Source organism: Silene latifolia, chromosome Y (assembly GCF_048544455.1).
Source record: "Silene latifolia isolate original U9 population chromosome Y, ASM4854445v1, whole genome shotgun sequence".
NCBI classification, from domain to species: domain Eukaryota; kingdom Viridiplantae; phylum Streptophyta; class Magnoliopsida; order Caryophyllales; family Caryophyllaceae; genus Silene; species Silene latifolia.
The window spans coordinates 378,676,624-378,692,432 of NC_133538.1; the positions used below are offsets into that span (position 1 = coordinate 378,676,624).

General features: G+C 39.0%; 1 protein-coding gene across 1 annotated transcript; it reads right to left on the reverse strand.

Annotated features, from left to right (window-relative positions):
* Positions 1-14,373: 14,373 nt before the first annotated feature.
* LOC141631924 (uncharacterized) lies at positions 14,374-15,636 on the reverse strand. The gene has a single exon (XM_074444532.1). It carries the CDS (start codon positions 15,634-15,636, stop codon positions 14,374-14,376), a length of 1,263 nt encoding a protein of 420 aa, XP_074300633.1.
* Between the last annotated feature and the right edge of the window lie 173 nt (positions 15,637-15,809).

Here is a 15,809-nt window from a genome sequence, read left to right on the forward strand (position 1 = left end):
TGGATTATCAAATGACAGACATCCCAATTCTCTTGGCTCGATTGGTTCATTTGGTGCTACCCCCGCAAGATCCACCTGGTAACTAGTTACGACGAGATTGGTCGACCCGGTCCTCCACCGTTGGTTACGGTGGAGCCTCTGTGCGATCTTTGGTTTGGACTGGATGCCAATCACGATTTGAGCCATCATGTTCTGGTTGTCTTTCCTCGGATCTTCAACGGCCCGACGCAGATGTCCATCCCTGAATCATCACCGCGGATCGAGTGGTGGGGACCCTCTCGCCGGAGAACCTGCGCTGAACTTTCCTGGGTCGGGCTTGGATCATCTTCGCCTCCTCTGTTGGGGCTGCTCTCCTGCTGGATTTGGATCGACCGGATGCACTGTTGCCTTTGGAATCTGCGGTGGTTTAAAGAGGCCGGGGCATGGCTCTTGTCGACATCTTTGGCGAGGATCATTTGGTGGATCTTGGATGCATCGATCCTGCAGATGCGAAGTAACTCCTGCTGCGGAAGATAGGGCGACATACTACTGGCTGCTTGGAAGGATTACTGCCGTTCCGGACATTGTGATGGTCTGTTCGGTTTTCTTGAGGCTTGGCTATAGAAAATGATCACTATGCCCCACGGTGGGCGCCAAACTGTTTTGGTAAAAATTTACCGAGTTATTTATGTAATTTGTGAGTGATAGTGATTGATCTACTAGATTAATATTGGATTACGACTAATTTAAAGAGCGAATATGCGATGAAGTAAGGAAGGAAAAGATAAACAACAAGGATGACACGAGATATTTTTGGTGACGCGGAAAACCCGGTGTGGGAACAACCGCGGGGGGAGTCGGAATCCCGCCAACTTTGCACTATAATCGATGTAAAAAATGCCCAAGTAAGGAAATACAATTTTTATGTTGCTAAGTAATTATCGCCAATTGTTGATGGATTTTTAGAGACAAGTGTTGCTCGATGATATATAGAATGCCCCTTGTACGTTGCTTTGCCCTCGCTTTTATAGCGCCGAGAATCGAATTTAGAATTGTCTAACCGTTCCTCGCCGCTCCTGGATACTTGGTCAAATCCCTAAAGAATAGGTGGTGGTTAGTTGACTTCAAAAGATTCCTCCCTTGTTGTACGTGTGATACTTTTGTTTCAATATGTGTTTGTTCCCTTTCTTAATCTTATGGCCCATAGCTTGCCACCTCAGCAATCCATATCTCCTTCTCTTTACCAACCACCGTGTGCCACGTCGCCCTTGATTGTCTCCCTTTTTTCCAGTAAAGTGGTGCCACGTTGCCTATGATAAAAATCAATTATTATCCCTAACAGCCTTCAACAATAAATTTTCCAAAATAGAGGGAGCCATTGATAGCCAAAACTCTCGGCTTTCCAACATAGAGAACCAGTTTGCTGAAATGAGTAAGAAGCTTGATGGCCAACCTCTCAAGATGAAAAGTGTCCAGACGAACCCTCAATTTGATAGTCTTAAGGAGAAAGTAACTAGTGAACGATCTATTCCTAACAACTCTCCAAGGTCATTTACAAAGGCTACCGAAAAGAAGGGCACGTCTCCTAGGAAATTTACCAACATTGTTATTAGATATGCCGATGCCCTTCAGAGACTCATGGAACAACGAATGTTGAAGCCTATAGGACCTACACCCGAACCAGAAAGGAAATCCAAGTTCTGGGAAGAGAACTCATAATGCGAGTACTATAGAGGCAAAGGGCATGATACAGAGAAATGTTACAAATTAAAAAACGTCATTCAGGATATGATCGAAAGCGGGAGGTTGTCCCTCTCAACCTTTAATCCACAAGGTAGCTTAGGCAATCCTCATGGATATACCACTTATCAAGAAACTCTTCTTGACTATTATCCTTCCAGTGTTCCCAATAATGAGGACGGGGTGCTCAAATGGGTGAATGCTCAAAACCAGATGCCGAAGCCAGTTGCTGGAAGAGTAAACGTTCAAGCGTGGGCCGATGATTACGAGTCTAGATCTGAAAATTGAGTCAAAGTCCAAGACCGAGTCCGAGTCTTAGGCTTTCTATCCCATAATTTTGTCATAGTGTCTTTCTTCGTGTCCATTTTCATTCCTAGTGACAACCTGGGGGTTGTCCCATGAGTCACGTGTCTTCTCATATCTATGTTAAATACATTTATTATCCATTTCAATAAAAGCACACTTTTCAATCCACATATTCTATCATATCTCCCCCTCTACCCTTTTCCTGTGACAACAAGAATTAATTTGAGACATTTTTTAAAATGATAACAACAACACACGTTCCAAGTCGATGTGAGTGCACTTAAATGATGTTCCATTCCAAGTTGTAGAGGATCCGAAACTCCGTGTTCTTTTCTTACCTATTCCATGTCTGGCAATAGAAACCACAATATACCCCAGTTTAGGACGAGCCTATCTCAAGAGATTCTAGGACGAATTCAGACCGTCTCCTTTGTTAACAATCTATGACGGAAGGCAAGCCCATTCCCCACAATAAACAACCCGTGTTACTAAAGACCAACCCTATATTCACACCAAAGGTACTATTCTGACCCAAATCCATGGTAGCAAGCAAGTCCAAGACGATACGAGTCACGATCAAAGACAAAGGCTCAATCAAGAGAACCCAAGATCGATATCTAAGGCCACAATTATGCCCGTAATCCAAGACAAAAGAGTCAAAATAAGAACGAGGCTCAAGCAAGTCAATGTCAATGTCCAAAGTCAAAATCATCCTCAAAAAACCTGAGTCAAGAATCTGAGCAAAAGCCGAGATATATTATAGACCAAGAATCCGAGTTTGAATCAAGAACAAGCCTGGAATCAAATGCTATACAGAATACTGCTGAAGTCTATATAGAATCAAGGCATCAATGAAGTTGGTCAGCTAGCACCCTCACTTAGCCTTTCACATCACACACTCTAAGTCCTTCTCGAGACCGTTACAGGGAGATAGTTAGGAATTTTGAGAATACTGCTCAAACATTTATATCTACCTCTTAATTTTCATCTACGTGCCGATACGGTCGTTTTGGCAGTAATTAGAGTACATTTGGAGTCTGGGCCTAAAACCGTCTTCATTTCCTAAAAACCGTCAAATCCCAAGTCAAAGCAATGGGCTTGTCTACCTAAGGTTAGGATGTCATAAAATGTTGAGATTATATCTCATTTTGAGTCTCATGTCACTTCATTAGGCTAAACTTAAGGTTTAAATTACAAAATGTGCATTTCATTTAGTTAAATTAGCTTTCCAACGCCACCGAAATCACCTTATTCCGAGTCTTGTAGAGAAAGTTATGCCTAAAATACGACAGGCTGTCAAACGCGTTTTCTACGCGCAGAGGAACCTACCCAGGAAAGGACGCAGCAAGTCTTTGCGCCTCTTTCCAAGGGACGCAGCACCCTGCGCGCTTTTCCCAGGGCTTTCTTTTTGTCCAAGTTTCCGTGTTTTAACCTAAGTCGGTTATTTCCGGATCTTTCCTTCCGTATCCTAGTCTTACCATAATTCCTTCACGTGATTAGTATAAATAGGAGCCTTCGCTCCTCATATTTCTCACGCGAGTGTCCGCCCTTCTCTTCTCTCTTTGCATTCTAGACCTTTGTTCTTACTTTTTGGCGTCTACGTGCTTGAACATTCGACCACGTAAGCTCGGATCCTTCTGAGTACCAGCCTCGTTTGCATGACCGACCAATTTGACCAACTCCACATCAATCAACATAATTAATCTAATCGTTTTCCTCTTACGAGGGCACTTTCATATTTGCATTATAGTTCGAGTCGAGCATCGCTAATCGATAACTTAGTCCTTCTCGTTTCGTCAAACATGTAAGTCTGAGGGTGTATAATCTCTCTTTTTATTTATTGTATTTTAATTATTGTATCATTATTGTAAGGTTTATGTCGAAAATACCTCTTAAAGCTGATTTCTAAAACCGTCTTTAAAACCTCTTTTTACGGATTTCCAGTAGATAACCGTCGAGAAAGGACGCAAAGAATCGCTGCGCCTCTTGAAGGAGCGCAGATGTCTGCGCCTCTTCGTGAGGCTGCCGCAGTTCCTGCTTCCTTTCTTCTTCGTTCATCCTCTGTAATTCGTTCAATTGTTATTTGTTTTCGTTTGTTTGTTAATTCTTCGCCTCAATAGTTTAATAATTTCGCATGTATATCATTAATCATCATCATTAGTTCGTATAATTTATTGTTAAACCCGACTTAAATCCCTTATAACCAATATTTGCGGGTTTTCGTCATTAAACTCAATTCGGGTTTTAGAGGTTCGATTCAATCAATATTGAGTCTCTGAATTAAGTCGTTGACATTTTGCACTTGTTATTCATCGTTTGTTCATCACGTTCGTCATTAATTTGTCGTTAATTCATCATGTTTAGTCTGTTTCATTCACTCATGTCACTAATCAATCATTCGTTCATGTAATTAATTTGTTTGCATCCGTCTCATCCATGTTTTATTGTTTTATGACCCATTAATCACATGTAAATAACCTATTAATCACTTTCATCCGAGTAAATAATTTAATCGATCATTAAATTTGCAAATTGATATTAACAACACGCATTAGGCTTCACAAATGATTCGTCGTCGAAAGACGCGGCGTCTGTTTATTCCAAAGGACGCACTACGATGCGCCTTGTTAAAGGTTGAATTCTGTCCCTGATCTCCGTTGTTGCTTAACCTAGTTTAATTAGCTTACGTTTAATTAACTATTATCCGTATTATCACCTTCTGATCTATTCGTAATTTTATTCTTTTATTCCTTTTTCTCAAATTATCCGTTTTAAAGGTATTTTCGACATAAATCGCCTAATCCTTTGTAATTAATGTAATTTTCGTTATTGTAATTTATAATTATTGTATTTCTTTTATTGCTTGAATGTTTTCACATGTAATTGAGCATTAAATCCTACTTCGATCTAATTGTTTGCAAATTACGTGTTAACCGACTTAGCCTAATCTTCACATGCTAGGATCAAAACTTGGATGTTGCATTGCATGCATATAGCCGACGATATATCAAGTACGAATAACTTCCCTAATCATTAGTAGAGGCCGCTATCGAGGCGGGCGAGATTAAGTGTTCGATCAAAAGAGCTTCCTAATACGTACCCTCACCCCTTACTCCAGATCTCCGTGAGCACCCGTGTTCATTGGCATCCACGAGAGTCATTCTAGACATAGAATGCTAAGGGGAACGATTGCTTAGTGTTCATGTCTTTACTTTGTGTCTTGACATGGCACGAGGTATTCGAACGGTTCCAATTTCCCATAAAAATTGGTGGCGACTCCAACAAAAATGCAAACGCTTGTTCCTCTTTCCTCCCAAGCGCCCCCGTGGGCACCCCCGCTGTCCACAATCTAGTAACAAAGAGGTGTATCTATCAACTTAAAGGGATATATCTAGTAACTAAAAGAGGTGTATCTAGCAATTTAAAGGAATGTATCTAGTAACTTAAAGAGGTGTATCTAGCATTAATTAGTGATATTATGAATAATTAAATATGAGAGTGCCCTTGTTGGTAGTGCAAAGACCCAAGTGCTAGTGCAACCCTCTTCGAAACAAGGGTTTATGAGAGCTCCCTGTGTAAGAGAGATGCTGATTATCCCACTGTTAGATCTTGATTTTGATTTTTTCCTAAGAGCTGGTTAAACAGCCTTGATAAAGCCCCAATTTGAAGAGGCGTTGTCTAGTGTAGCTCTTCACAAGTTCTGGAGTGATCATTGTGTTGTCAAAATTGACCTTCCTTCACAACTTCTACTTGTCGAATTATTTCACATAATTAATCTTAGTCAGACAATTGCATGGCATGCATGCTTACTCTTGCTGCTAACCTAGGCATTTATTGTTTGACACATAGTTTGGGAATTAGACACGTCTCAATGCAAAAGATTAATAATTATATTTGTTCAAACTTCACTCTATTTGGGTTCTCAACAAGGTCTCTATTATTATTATTATTATTTAATCTTTTGTTATAATCACTCCATTTGACTACTGATTCATAGCAGTCATGTTGTTCATTATTTGTACTAGGACTACTAAGATTATTCGTAAAAAGTCGTATTGGTTTCTCACAAATCGAAGGAGATTTACAATCTTGCTTGTTAAACCTCTCTCTTGATTGCTGGTGGCGGAGTCTTTGAGTGCTCGCGGCATAGTGGTACCTATTGTGTTCAAGTTTAAAAGTTGTCTCGTCTCAAACCTATTGTGATCTAAACTTGGCTAATTACAAATTTTACAAAATCAAATGTTTTTTTTTTCCTTGGAAATGCTTTTCTTTCCTTTGTTCTTATGGAATTTGGTCATTTCTATTCAACCTATTTGAATGACATCCTCTGTTTTATTCTGCTTGTCTACTTTTAATTTTAAATGTTTGCGCGTAACTATGAAAAAATGTATCTACTTGGGGCTGTTGATTTATTGCTGAAGTTTACAGGAGATTTGACGCCATGGTGGAAACATTTACAGATTTCCTTAAATATTTTGTTTCGAGGTTTTGAGTAGTCGTGTGATTACTTCAATAACTTATTTGATTAGCTGCTAGAAACTTGTTGTAGTGATGGGAGCAGCCTGATATAGTTGGCTTGAAAACCTATCATTACTTCAAAGTTTCACATGGTAATTTTATCATCCTGGGTTCGTATTTGATTTAGTGGTTATCAAAATTTCGATTCCTAGTTCCATAAGTCGTCTTTTGTACTGTCCACTTATAATTCTGGACAGACTACATGTGATCTTACTTTGAGAGTTAGGTTTTACACCTTTTTTTCATATCAAAATAGAATTTGCCCATCTCATGTACAGTTCCTTTTAACCTAGTTTTAAACAATGGTTGGTTCATTCGGGTTCTTAATCGTACTTATAATCACTCCATTTGGGAACCTTGTTTTGGTTAATGGGTTGTTTTGTTTTCGTGTTGATAATTTGTAATCAGCAGAAGCCGAACTACGGGATAGTAGTGGCGCTCGTCCTGTCAGATAATGAAAAAATTGAAACTTTTAGTTAAAAATTACGATTTTTTTCTAGTTCACCTTATTGCATAGCTAGTTCGCCGTCTAAAATATTTGTAATGGGTTGTTTCGCTATGATGTTGATGATTTATACTCACTCCGTCACAATCATTTGTTTACATTTGAAAACACGCTTCAAAGAGAATAAAAAAAAGTAAACACGTGATTGGGACGATGGGAGTAATCACCATGAACCGGGAGTTAGCGAGGCGCCCACCCTTCGAAACAATGAAAAAATTGAAACTTTTAGTTAAATTTACTATCTTTTTGTTGTTTCTTTATGGTGTTGATAATTGCATACTAGTACGTCCCCGGAAATTTTTTTCGCTCTAAATAAAATTGTTGGTTCAAATTAGTCCTTGTAATGGGCTCTCTTTCTGATGTCAATGATTTGTAATCAGTTGTAGAACCAGGGGGCTAGTAGGGGCATTCAGTCCTCCTAGACAATGAAAAGTTGAAACTGTTAATTAAAATTTATAATCTTTTCTAATTCGCCTGATTGCATTACAAGTTTGTCCCCTGAAATCTTTGTCGTTGTAATTAAAATCTGGGTTTCACTAGTTTTTGTAATGGGTTGTGTTTGTTTGTGATTTTTGCGATTCGATCAATGAAGTTCTTTCTTTGAAAAATCAAGTTGGTTTGCTCAACCCATTGACATATCAGTATGGATGAGTTTCTGGTTTTTTCTTTTGCTGTGGGTAAGTGGGTTTGCTTGATGAATGTCGTGCGCCGGAAATGCGGAATCATATAATTCTTTTTTCTGATGTAGAACTTATTCTGAGGTAATAAATTGTAATTTTTATCAAGATTGGTGCTTTTGATTTACCATTCTTTTGTCGCTCCTATGGCTAGCAACCAAGTTATTTGTGTTTGGCAAGCATTATGATATTCTGTTTGTAGCTGATTTACCATTATTTGGAGCGCACATTTTGGTGGCTGAAATGGTGAATCGGGTTAATATATAATGGAAATTACGGAGGAAGTTGACTATTAAATTGACATTTTGGCCATGGTTGAATGAAAATGCAAGGGGCTTAGATAGCAGGGGGTATCTAGCAATCTTGAGATGTGTATTTAGCAAGGTAAAGGAGTGTATCTAGCTTGCCGGAGATGTGTATCTGGCAAGGTAAACGAGTGTATCTAGCTTGCCTGAGATGTGTATCTAGTAATCTAAAGATGTGTATCTAGCAATCTAAAGGAGTGTATCTAGTAAGGTAAAGGAGTGTATCTATCAATCTAAAGGCTAACTATTAGATTTATGGTACGGAGTATTTTCTATATGATGTACTTTGTCTTAACATTTTTCTGATAATGGCGGCCTCGACTTAAGCTAAAACATTATCAGTATATTTTGGGTTATATTATGGGGCGATGAAGGATAGATAGGAGCATGTTTTATAGCCCTCCAAGTCTCCAATCCAAGTACCGAAAACTTTCTAACTATGTGACTTTTCACGGTCACCACAAGTGACAAAGATAATACAATTTGACTTTATTATTCTCCTATAGATGTATGATGCTTGAATGTTAAAGCATATAAGTTTCAATAGGTATTTTCTCCTTCTATGCTCTTTTAGTGACTCAAGTGCTTTTAGTTGTCATTATATATTTACATGTGCTTTTAGTTAGATAATCCGTACCATAAATCTAATACTTAGCTACATACCTGAATGGATTTTGCACGAGTGACACTGCAGATAGGTTCACATTGGTGAGCATTGCATTAATGTTGGTGTGTCAAAAGATTGAAAGAAAGAAGCATTGAACTCTGAGGATGTCATATTTACTAACTACTTTTTTTCCCTTAGTATTTATGATGGTCACAAGATTTTCCTCTGCCTGACTTTCCTCAACTAGCAGTATAGTATCATTATCTAAAGTTCATGAGTTTAGGGATGATGGTGGTGGTTTTGCTAGCGGTAGGTGGTGCTGGTGGGTAGTCGTAGTTGATCTTTAGAACGTGGATACACAAAATAGCATCCCGGATAGACGTGGTATTACTACTAGATACACAAATCGATTTGTGCATCTAGTAGTAATATCATATGTATCTGGCAGTAATACGCTGTGTATGTGGTAGTAACATATGTATTTGTTGTATATGTAATCGAAAATTTTAAAGACTGACATTTCAACATCGTCATACATTTTATTAATTTGCCTGCAGAGGTGACTAGCAAAGCCATTGGAGAGACTGTAGCAATCATCCTGAGGCTCTTTCATGATCGAAAGCAGACACGCCAAGAATATCTAAGCGCTACTAGCAATTTTGAGCTCGAGGAAGTTAGTCCCTTGATACACTCTGGGATTTTCGGGCCATTGAATCCCATATATCTGATATCAGAGCCTTGTCTAAGTTACCAGTGTGGCGGTGTGGTATGTCCAACATCTACATAATTATTGTTATTTATTGTATAACCTTGACTGTATAGCTGCTGGTTATTATCTGTGATTTGGGTTTTAGTATAAGATGTCGAAACTCGAAAGCTGAAAACTTTAACTTTAAAAAGTTACCGAATACTAGTGATTTTAGTCTCACTGAAGAAGCTTCTTTGGCAAGTACATTACCAGTAAAAAATAATCCAACAAATTTTTTTTGGCCTACAAATAAATGCGAAAAATGCAGGAATCAAAATTTACAGTTTTAGTTCTTGTGATTTTAGTCTCACTGACTTGGTAGATGGACCTCTTACATTCAATTTACAGGGAATCAAAAGCTGACTAACGGAACTATTTGGCCTACAGACTTTCAGGGGTAGTTAGCGACGAGCCTATGTAAATTTAAAATTTCCGAAAATGAATTTTCCATAATCAGTATTTAGCTAGAAAGAGGGGTTGGTCCAATGGGTCGTTCTGCTCATGAACAGGCGAACAACTCTAATTCAATCGCCGCTGTGATAATATGCTTAACAATCGGTGAAAAAGTGAGGTGGTTGATACTTTGTAACATCATACTATAGTCACTATACTATTGTATCTGTGGCTTTGGCTCTAGTAACTGTAAATCGAGTGGCCACAGCCTCTTAACTGTGTTGGTTTGCACTTGCTAAGTGCTTTCTCTATTGCATATCTTTTGCCATGTTGTAGACACCTCGTTTCTACACCCCTCGCAAACCACCCGGTGATGATTGGGCCGCATGTTTGGTACGCGGAACGATTTGTGACAGTTCGTAAGTTTATCGTCAAGTGGTCGCTCAAACACTTATGTCTACCTCTTGGCCGTCATCTAGGTGTCATTACGGTCATTTTGGCAGTAATTAGAGTACATTTGGAGTCTGGGCCTAAAACCGTCTTCATTTCTTAAAAACCGTCAAATCCCGAGTCAAAGCAATGTGCTTGTCTACCTAAGGTTAGGATGTCATAAAATGTTGAGATTATATCCCATTTTGAGTCCCATGTCACTTCTTTGGGCTAAACTTAAAGTTTACTTTACAAAATGTGCATTTCATTTAGTTAAAATGATAACCCGACCTTTAGGCCCACTTTTCGAGGTGATAACGAGTTTTTTGGGTCGGGCCTATTTCACAGAAAGTTCTAGATCTCTTTCTTAGCTTTCCAACGCCACCGAAATCACCTTAATCCGAGTCTTGTAGAGAAAGTTATGCCTAAAATACGACAGGCTGTCAAACGCGTTTTCTACGCGCGAGGAACCTACCGGGGAAAGGACGCGACAAGTCTTTGCGCCTCTTCCAAGGGACGCAAAGACTTTCTTTGCGCCTTTTCCCAGGGCTTTCTTTTTGTCCAAGTTTCCGTGTTTTAACCTAAGTCGGTTATTTCCGGATCTTTCCTTCCGTATCCTAGTCTTACCATAATTCCTTCACGTGATTAGTATAAATAGGAGCCTTCGCTCCTCATATTTCTCACGCGAGTGTCCGCCCTTCTCTTCTCTCTTTGCATTCTAGACCTTTGTTCTTACTTTTTGGCGTCTACGTGCTTGAACATTCGACCACGTAAGCTCGGATCCTTCTGAGTACCAGCCTCGTTTGCATGACCGACCAATTTGACCAACTCCACATCAATCAACATAATTAATCTAATCGTTTTCCTCTTACGAGGGCACTTTCATATTTGCATTATAGTTCGAGTCGAGCATCGCTAATCGATAACTTAGTCCTTCTCGTTTAAGTTTCACAAACATGTAAGTCCGAGGTGTATAATCTCTCTTTTTATTTATTGTATTTTAATTATTGTATCATTATTGTAAGGTTTATGTCGAAAATACCTCTTAAAGCTGATTTCTAAAACCGTCTTTAAAACCTCTTTTTACGGATTTCCAGTAGATAACCGTCGAGAAAGGACGCAAAGAATCGCCGCGCCTCTTGAAGGAGCGCAGATCTCTGCCGCGCCTCTTCGTGAGGGGCCGCCGCAGCCTCGCTTCCTTTCTTCTTCGTTCATCCTCTGTAATTCGTTCAATTGTTATTTGTTTTCGTTTGTTTGTTAATTCTTCGCCTCAATAGTTTAATAATTTCGCATGTATATCATTAATCATCATCATTAGTTCGTATAATTTATTGTTAAACCCGACTTAAATCCCTTATAACCAATATTTGCGGGTTTTCGTCATTAAACTCAATTCGGGTTTTAGAGGTTCGATTCAATCAATATTGAGTCTCTGGAATTAAATCGTTGACATATTTGCACTTGTTATTCATCGTTTGTTCATCACGTTCGTCATTAATTTGTCGTTAATTCATCATGTTTAGTCTGTTTCATTCACTCATGTCACTAATCAATCATTCGTTCATGTAATTAATTCGTTTGCATCCGTCTCATCCATGTTTTATTGTTTTATGACCCATTAATCACATGTAAATAACCTATTAATCACTTTCATCCGAGTAAATAATTTAATCGATCATTAAATTTGCAAATTGATATTAACAACACGCATTAAACTTCACAAATGAATTCGGTCGAAATGAACAGACGCAGCTGTCTCATGCCTTTATTCCAAAGGACGCACTCTCTGCTGCTTTATTCGAGTTGAATTCATCACGATCTCCGTTGTTGCTTGACCTAGTTTAATTAGCTTACGTTTAATTAACTATTATCCGTATTATCACCTTCTGATCTATTCGTAATTTTATTCTTTTATTCCTTTTTCTCAAATTGTCCGTTTTAAAGGTATTTTCGACATAAATCGCCTAATACTTTGTAATTAATGTAATTTTCGTTATTGTAATTTATAATTATTGTATTTCTTTTATTGCTTGAATGTTTTCACATGTAATTGAGCATTAAATCCCTAATTCGACCTAATTGTTTGCTAATTACGTGTCAACCGACTTAGTCTAATTCTCACATGTTAGGATCGAAACTTGGATGTTGCATTGCATGCATATAACCGACGATATATCAAGTACGAATAACTTCCCTAATCATTAGTAGAGGCCGCTATCGAGGCGGGCGGGATTAGGTGTTCGATCCAAAGAGCTTCCTTATACGTACCCTCACCCCTTACTCCAGATATCTGCGAACACCCGTGTTCATTGGCATCCACGAGAGTCATTCTAGACATAGAATGCTAAGGGTAACGATTGCTTAGTGTTCATGTCTTTACTTTGTGTCTTGACATGGCACGAGGTATTCGAACGGTTCCAATTTCCCATAAAAATTGGTGGCGACTCCAACAAAAATGCAAACGCTTGTTCCTCTTTCCTCCCAAGCGCCCCCGTGGGCACCCCCGCTGTCCACACATGTTTATCCATCAATCTATTCGTAATTATGGAGGGGAAAAAGATGTGTTAAAACAGTTAAATCTACTACAATCCAGTGTTGATTATGTCGTACTATGTAATATCAACATCCTGAATGACCCCTATCCACATGTTGCCTGCATGATGTGACGGCACTTCGTAACGAATTCCTGTCTTTTTCATTATCATTCAACGCCTAAACTTAACTCCCACCTACTGATTTTTTTATTGTGATTATGATAACTATATTGATTATATCTTATTCACATGAGTACAAGACTATGACTCCCTTGCTGCATTGGCAAAGACTGGTTTCTGCCTTTGGACTGCCTTAGAATTTACCGTGGTATGTCGATCTTTTGAATAATAGCGTATGAGACTGAAAGCAACATTCAGAGTTAAAATAAAAGTAACCCTCATAACTATGTAGCCATAAATTAGTTAGAGTTTAGAAGGTTTATTTTGAAGACACGCGATAACTTTTGAGCCGTTTCATGTACGAATACTTGCTTAATCTTCTTAACGACATTGCTAGTGCTGTTAAAAGGCTGCATACATCTCCACCCCTGCTCTTGAGCCTTTGAAGCGTTGTTTTGGATGTTCTCTGAGAGGTCCACGGAGGAATGTTGATAACATCGTCGTTGTTGTTATGCTAGTTATTAAGTCATTGTCATGTACAATATTATCTTAATTAATCATTACAATGTCTGTAAATGATAACATTGATTTGTTACTCATATCCTACTAATCTCTCTCTGAATGGATGATGGTTATCATTCTTTTCCTGTCGTGAGGAGAAAAGCTTTCTAGACTGTTGACAATGATTTGAAGTTGATTTATTGGTCATGTATCAATCAAGTACTCAAGTCTGAAAATGATTATGAAAGGGAAAGAAAGCTTATGTGAATCATGATTCCACCATTATTGGTTCTGTGAAAGTTGAAAGTGCTATGGGCTTGACAGACTGGCTTAATAGTTAATACAACACTTTACTGACTTTCTATTAATCCAAATCTCAGTTGGCGTATCCGGTCAAGTCATTGCAGAGGGGATTGCTGCTAGATGTGGTGTGCATGTGGCCAAGACTCGAGAAGTGGATGGACTGACTTACCACAAGATACTTCTTAGAAATGCTCCATGTGGAATTCAAATTTTGTTGTGCCTCGTTGATTATGCAATCGCAGAGTACTTTCAGTTCTTTGGCCGAAATTGCTGCACCATAGTAAAATACACCTACTCCCAACAGTAGTATTAAGATCAGCAACATCATTTTAGAGTATAATGTATCTCTTATTTTTGTCTATTGATTTCGTTGAAATGAGTAAGCGGTAGTATTTCAGTTGATGACTAATGTAATGAGGTTAAGCTTGTACAACATTATCACTTTGCTTCAAGGATTAAGAATATTGTGAAAAAGGTGGTCTTTAAAATACTTCAAACTCGTATAATTCATTTCCCATTTACAATGAAAGTGAGTTTGTATTCTATCCCTGGTGTCTTAAAATTTCCACCACCATATCCTTAAATAATTTTATATATATCAACTAAGTTCCAGGATTTTAAAACTAATATGTAAAATGTCCATGGAGCTTGATCATGGATAATATAGTTGAATCATCCCAGATTTTCAATTCTTTTCACTACATATCATTAATATAACAATGAATTAATGCAATTATGAACAGCTAATAGCGCTATAGAAAAGGTCATCTTTAGATACACATGACGGGTGGTGGAGTCGGGATCTGCTGAAGTGCTATCTCTCGCCCAAGCACAGACCTCCCATAATCCTAGAGCTTCCGCCTGTAGCGCGGACTCCGCTTTCCACTTCCTTTTTCCTCTATGGATCTCCACCCCCCATCTATCATAAGCCACCCAACCACAAGCTTCTTCGAGATTTATTTCCCAGCTTGCATCAACCTTTACTCTGGTACCCCTACACTGGCCCTGCTTCCCAATCACGAAGAACGGGCGTCCTGCCTGTAGCTCCTTAGCGTCCTTCCTCCTAGGCATAGACCCCAACACCTGGTTGTTCTGCATCTTTTCCCATCTTTCCTCCTCAAGATTTAGTCCTTTCAGGCAATCCTGAACACTCAAAGCAAGGGTTCTAAAGAGGGTCAAGGGATCAACCTTCACCCCATTAAACATAACATTATTTCTTAACAGCCAGATTTGCCAAAGTGTAGCCATGAACTTGAGAACCCTTTCCTCCCCCTCCTCAAGGTTTAACAAGAAACGAACCCAATTTATAATCCAATCGCCAATGTTCAGCCCCAAAGCACTCTCTCCTCTAATACCCAGCTCTGATCCTGCCCATATCCTAGCGGAGATATGACAATCCCTGAAGAGATGTTCCGACGTCTCCAGGTAATCCTCACTACCAGCACACATACCACACCTAAAAGTCTCCCCAATCTTCCGTCTTTCAAACTCCTTACCTATTGGAAGCATGTTGGTGATGATCCTCCATAGCAGGATCTTCCACATGGATGGGCCCGGGAGCTTCCAGAGTTTCGACTTACAGAAATATTTTCCTTTCTCATTTATCCTTGACCTGTCTTTCCAGGTTCCTTTATCTTCCATATACTCCTCAAAAACGATACCATACCCACTTTTAACAGTATATGACCCATCATCAGTGAGCGGCCAAAAAACCTCATCCTTTATCCTGGAGCGACAAAAAGGAGTTGCTAGGATTTGCCTTGCACAGTCCTCATTAAACAAGAAATTAACCAGATGAGCGTTCCAGTTTCCACCCGGGGAAAGTAAATCCTTTACCCGTAGGTCCCCCAAATGAAAGAACCGAGGTTCCAGGATACAATCCCGTGGTTCAGGTCTATGCCCATTAACCCAATTTTCATTCCAAATGTTAAGATTCGACTCGACTCCTGGTTTCCACCCTATCTTATCCATAATAAGTTCCAACCCATACTTGATACTACGCACCCCCCAAGACCCATTATTCCTGGATAATGGATAAGCTCCTTCCTTTACCTCATCTTTTCCGAAAATTTTCTTACGGAAGACCTTACCAAAATATGACTTGTCTCCTGAGATAAGTCTTCATCCATGCTTTGCCAAAAGAG

Excerpts from the sequence above, each read along its gene's own strand:
- LOC141631924 (XM_074444532.1), bottom strand. The coding sequence starts at position 15,636 with ATGGATAAGATAGGGTGGAAACCAGGAGTCGAGTCGAATCTTAACATT.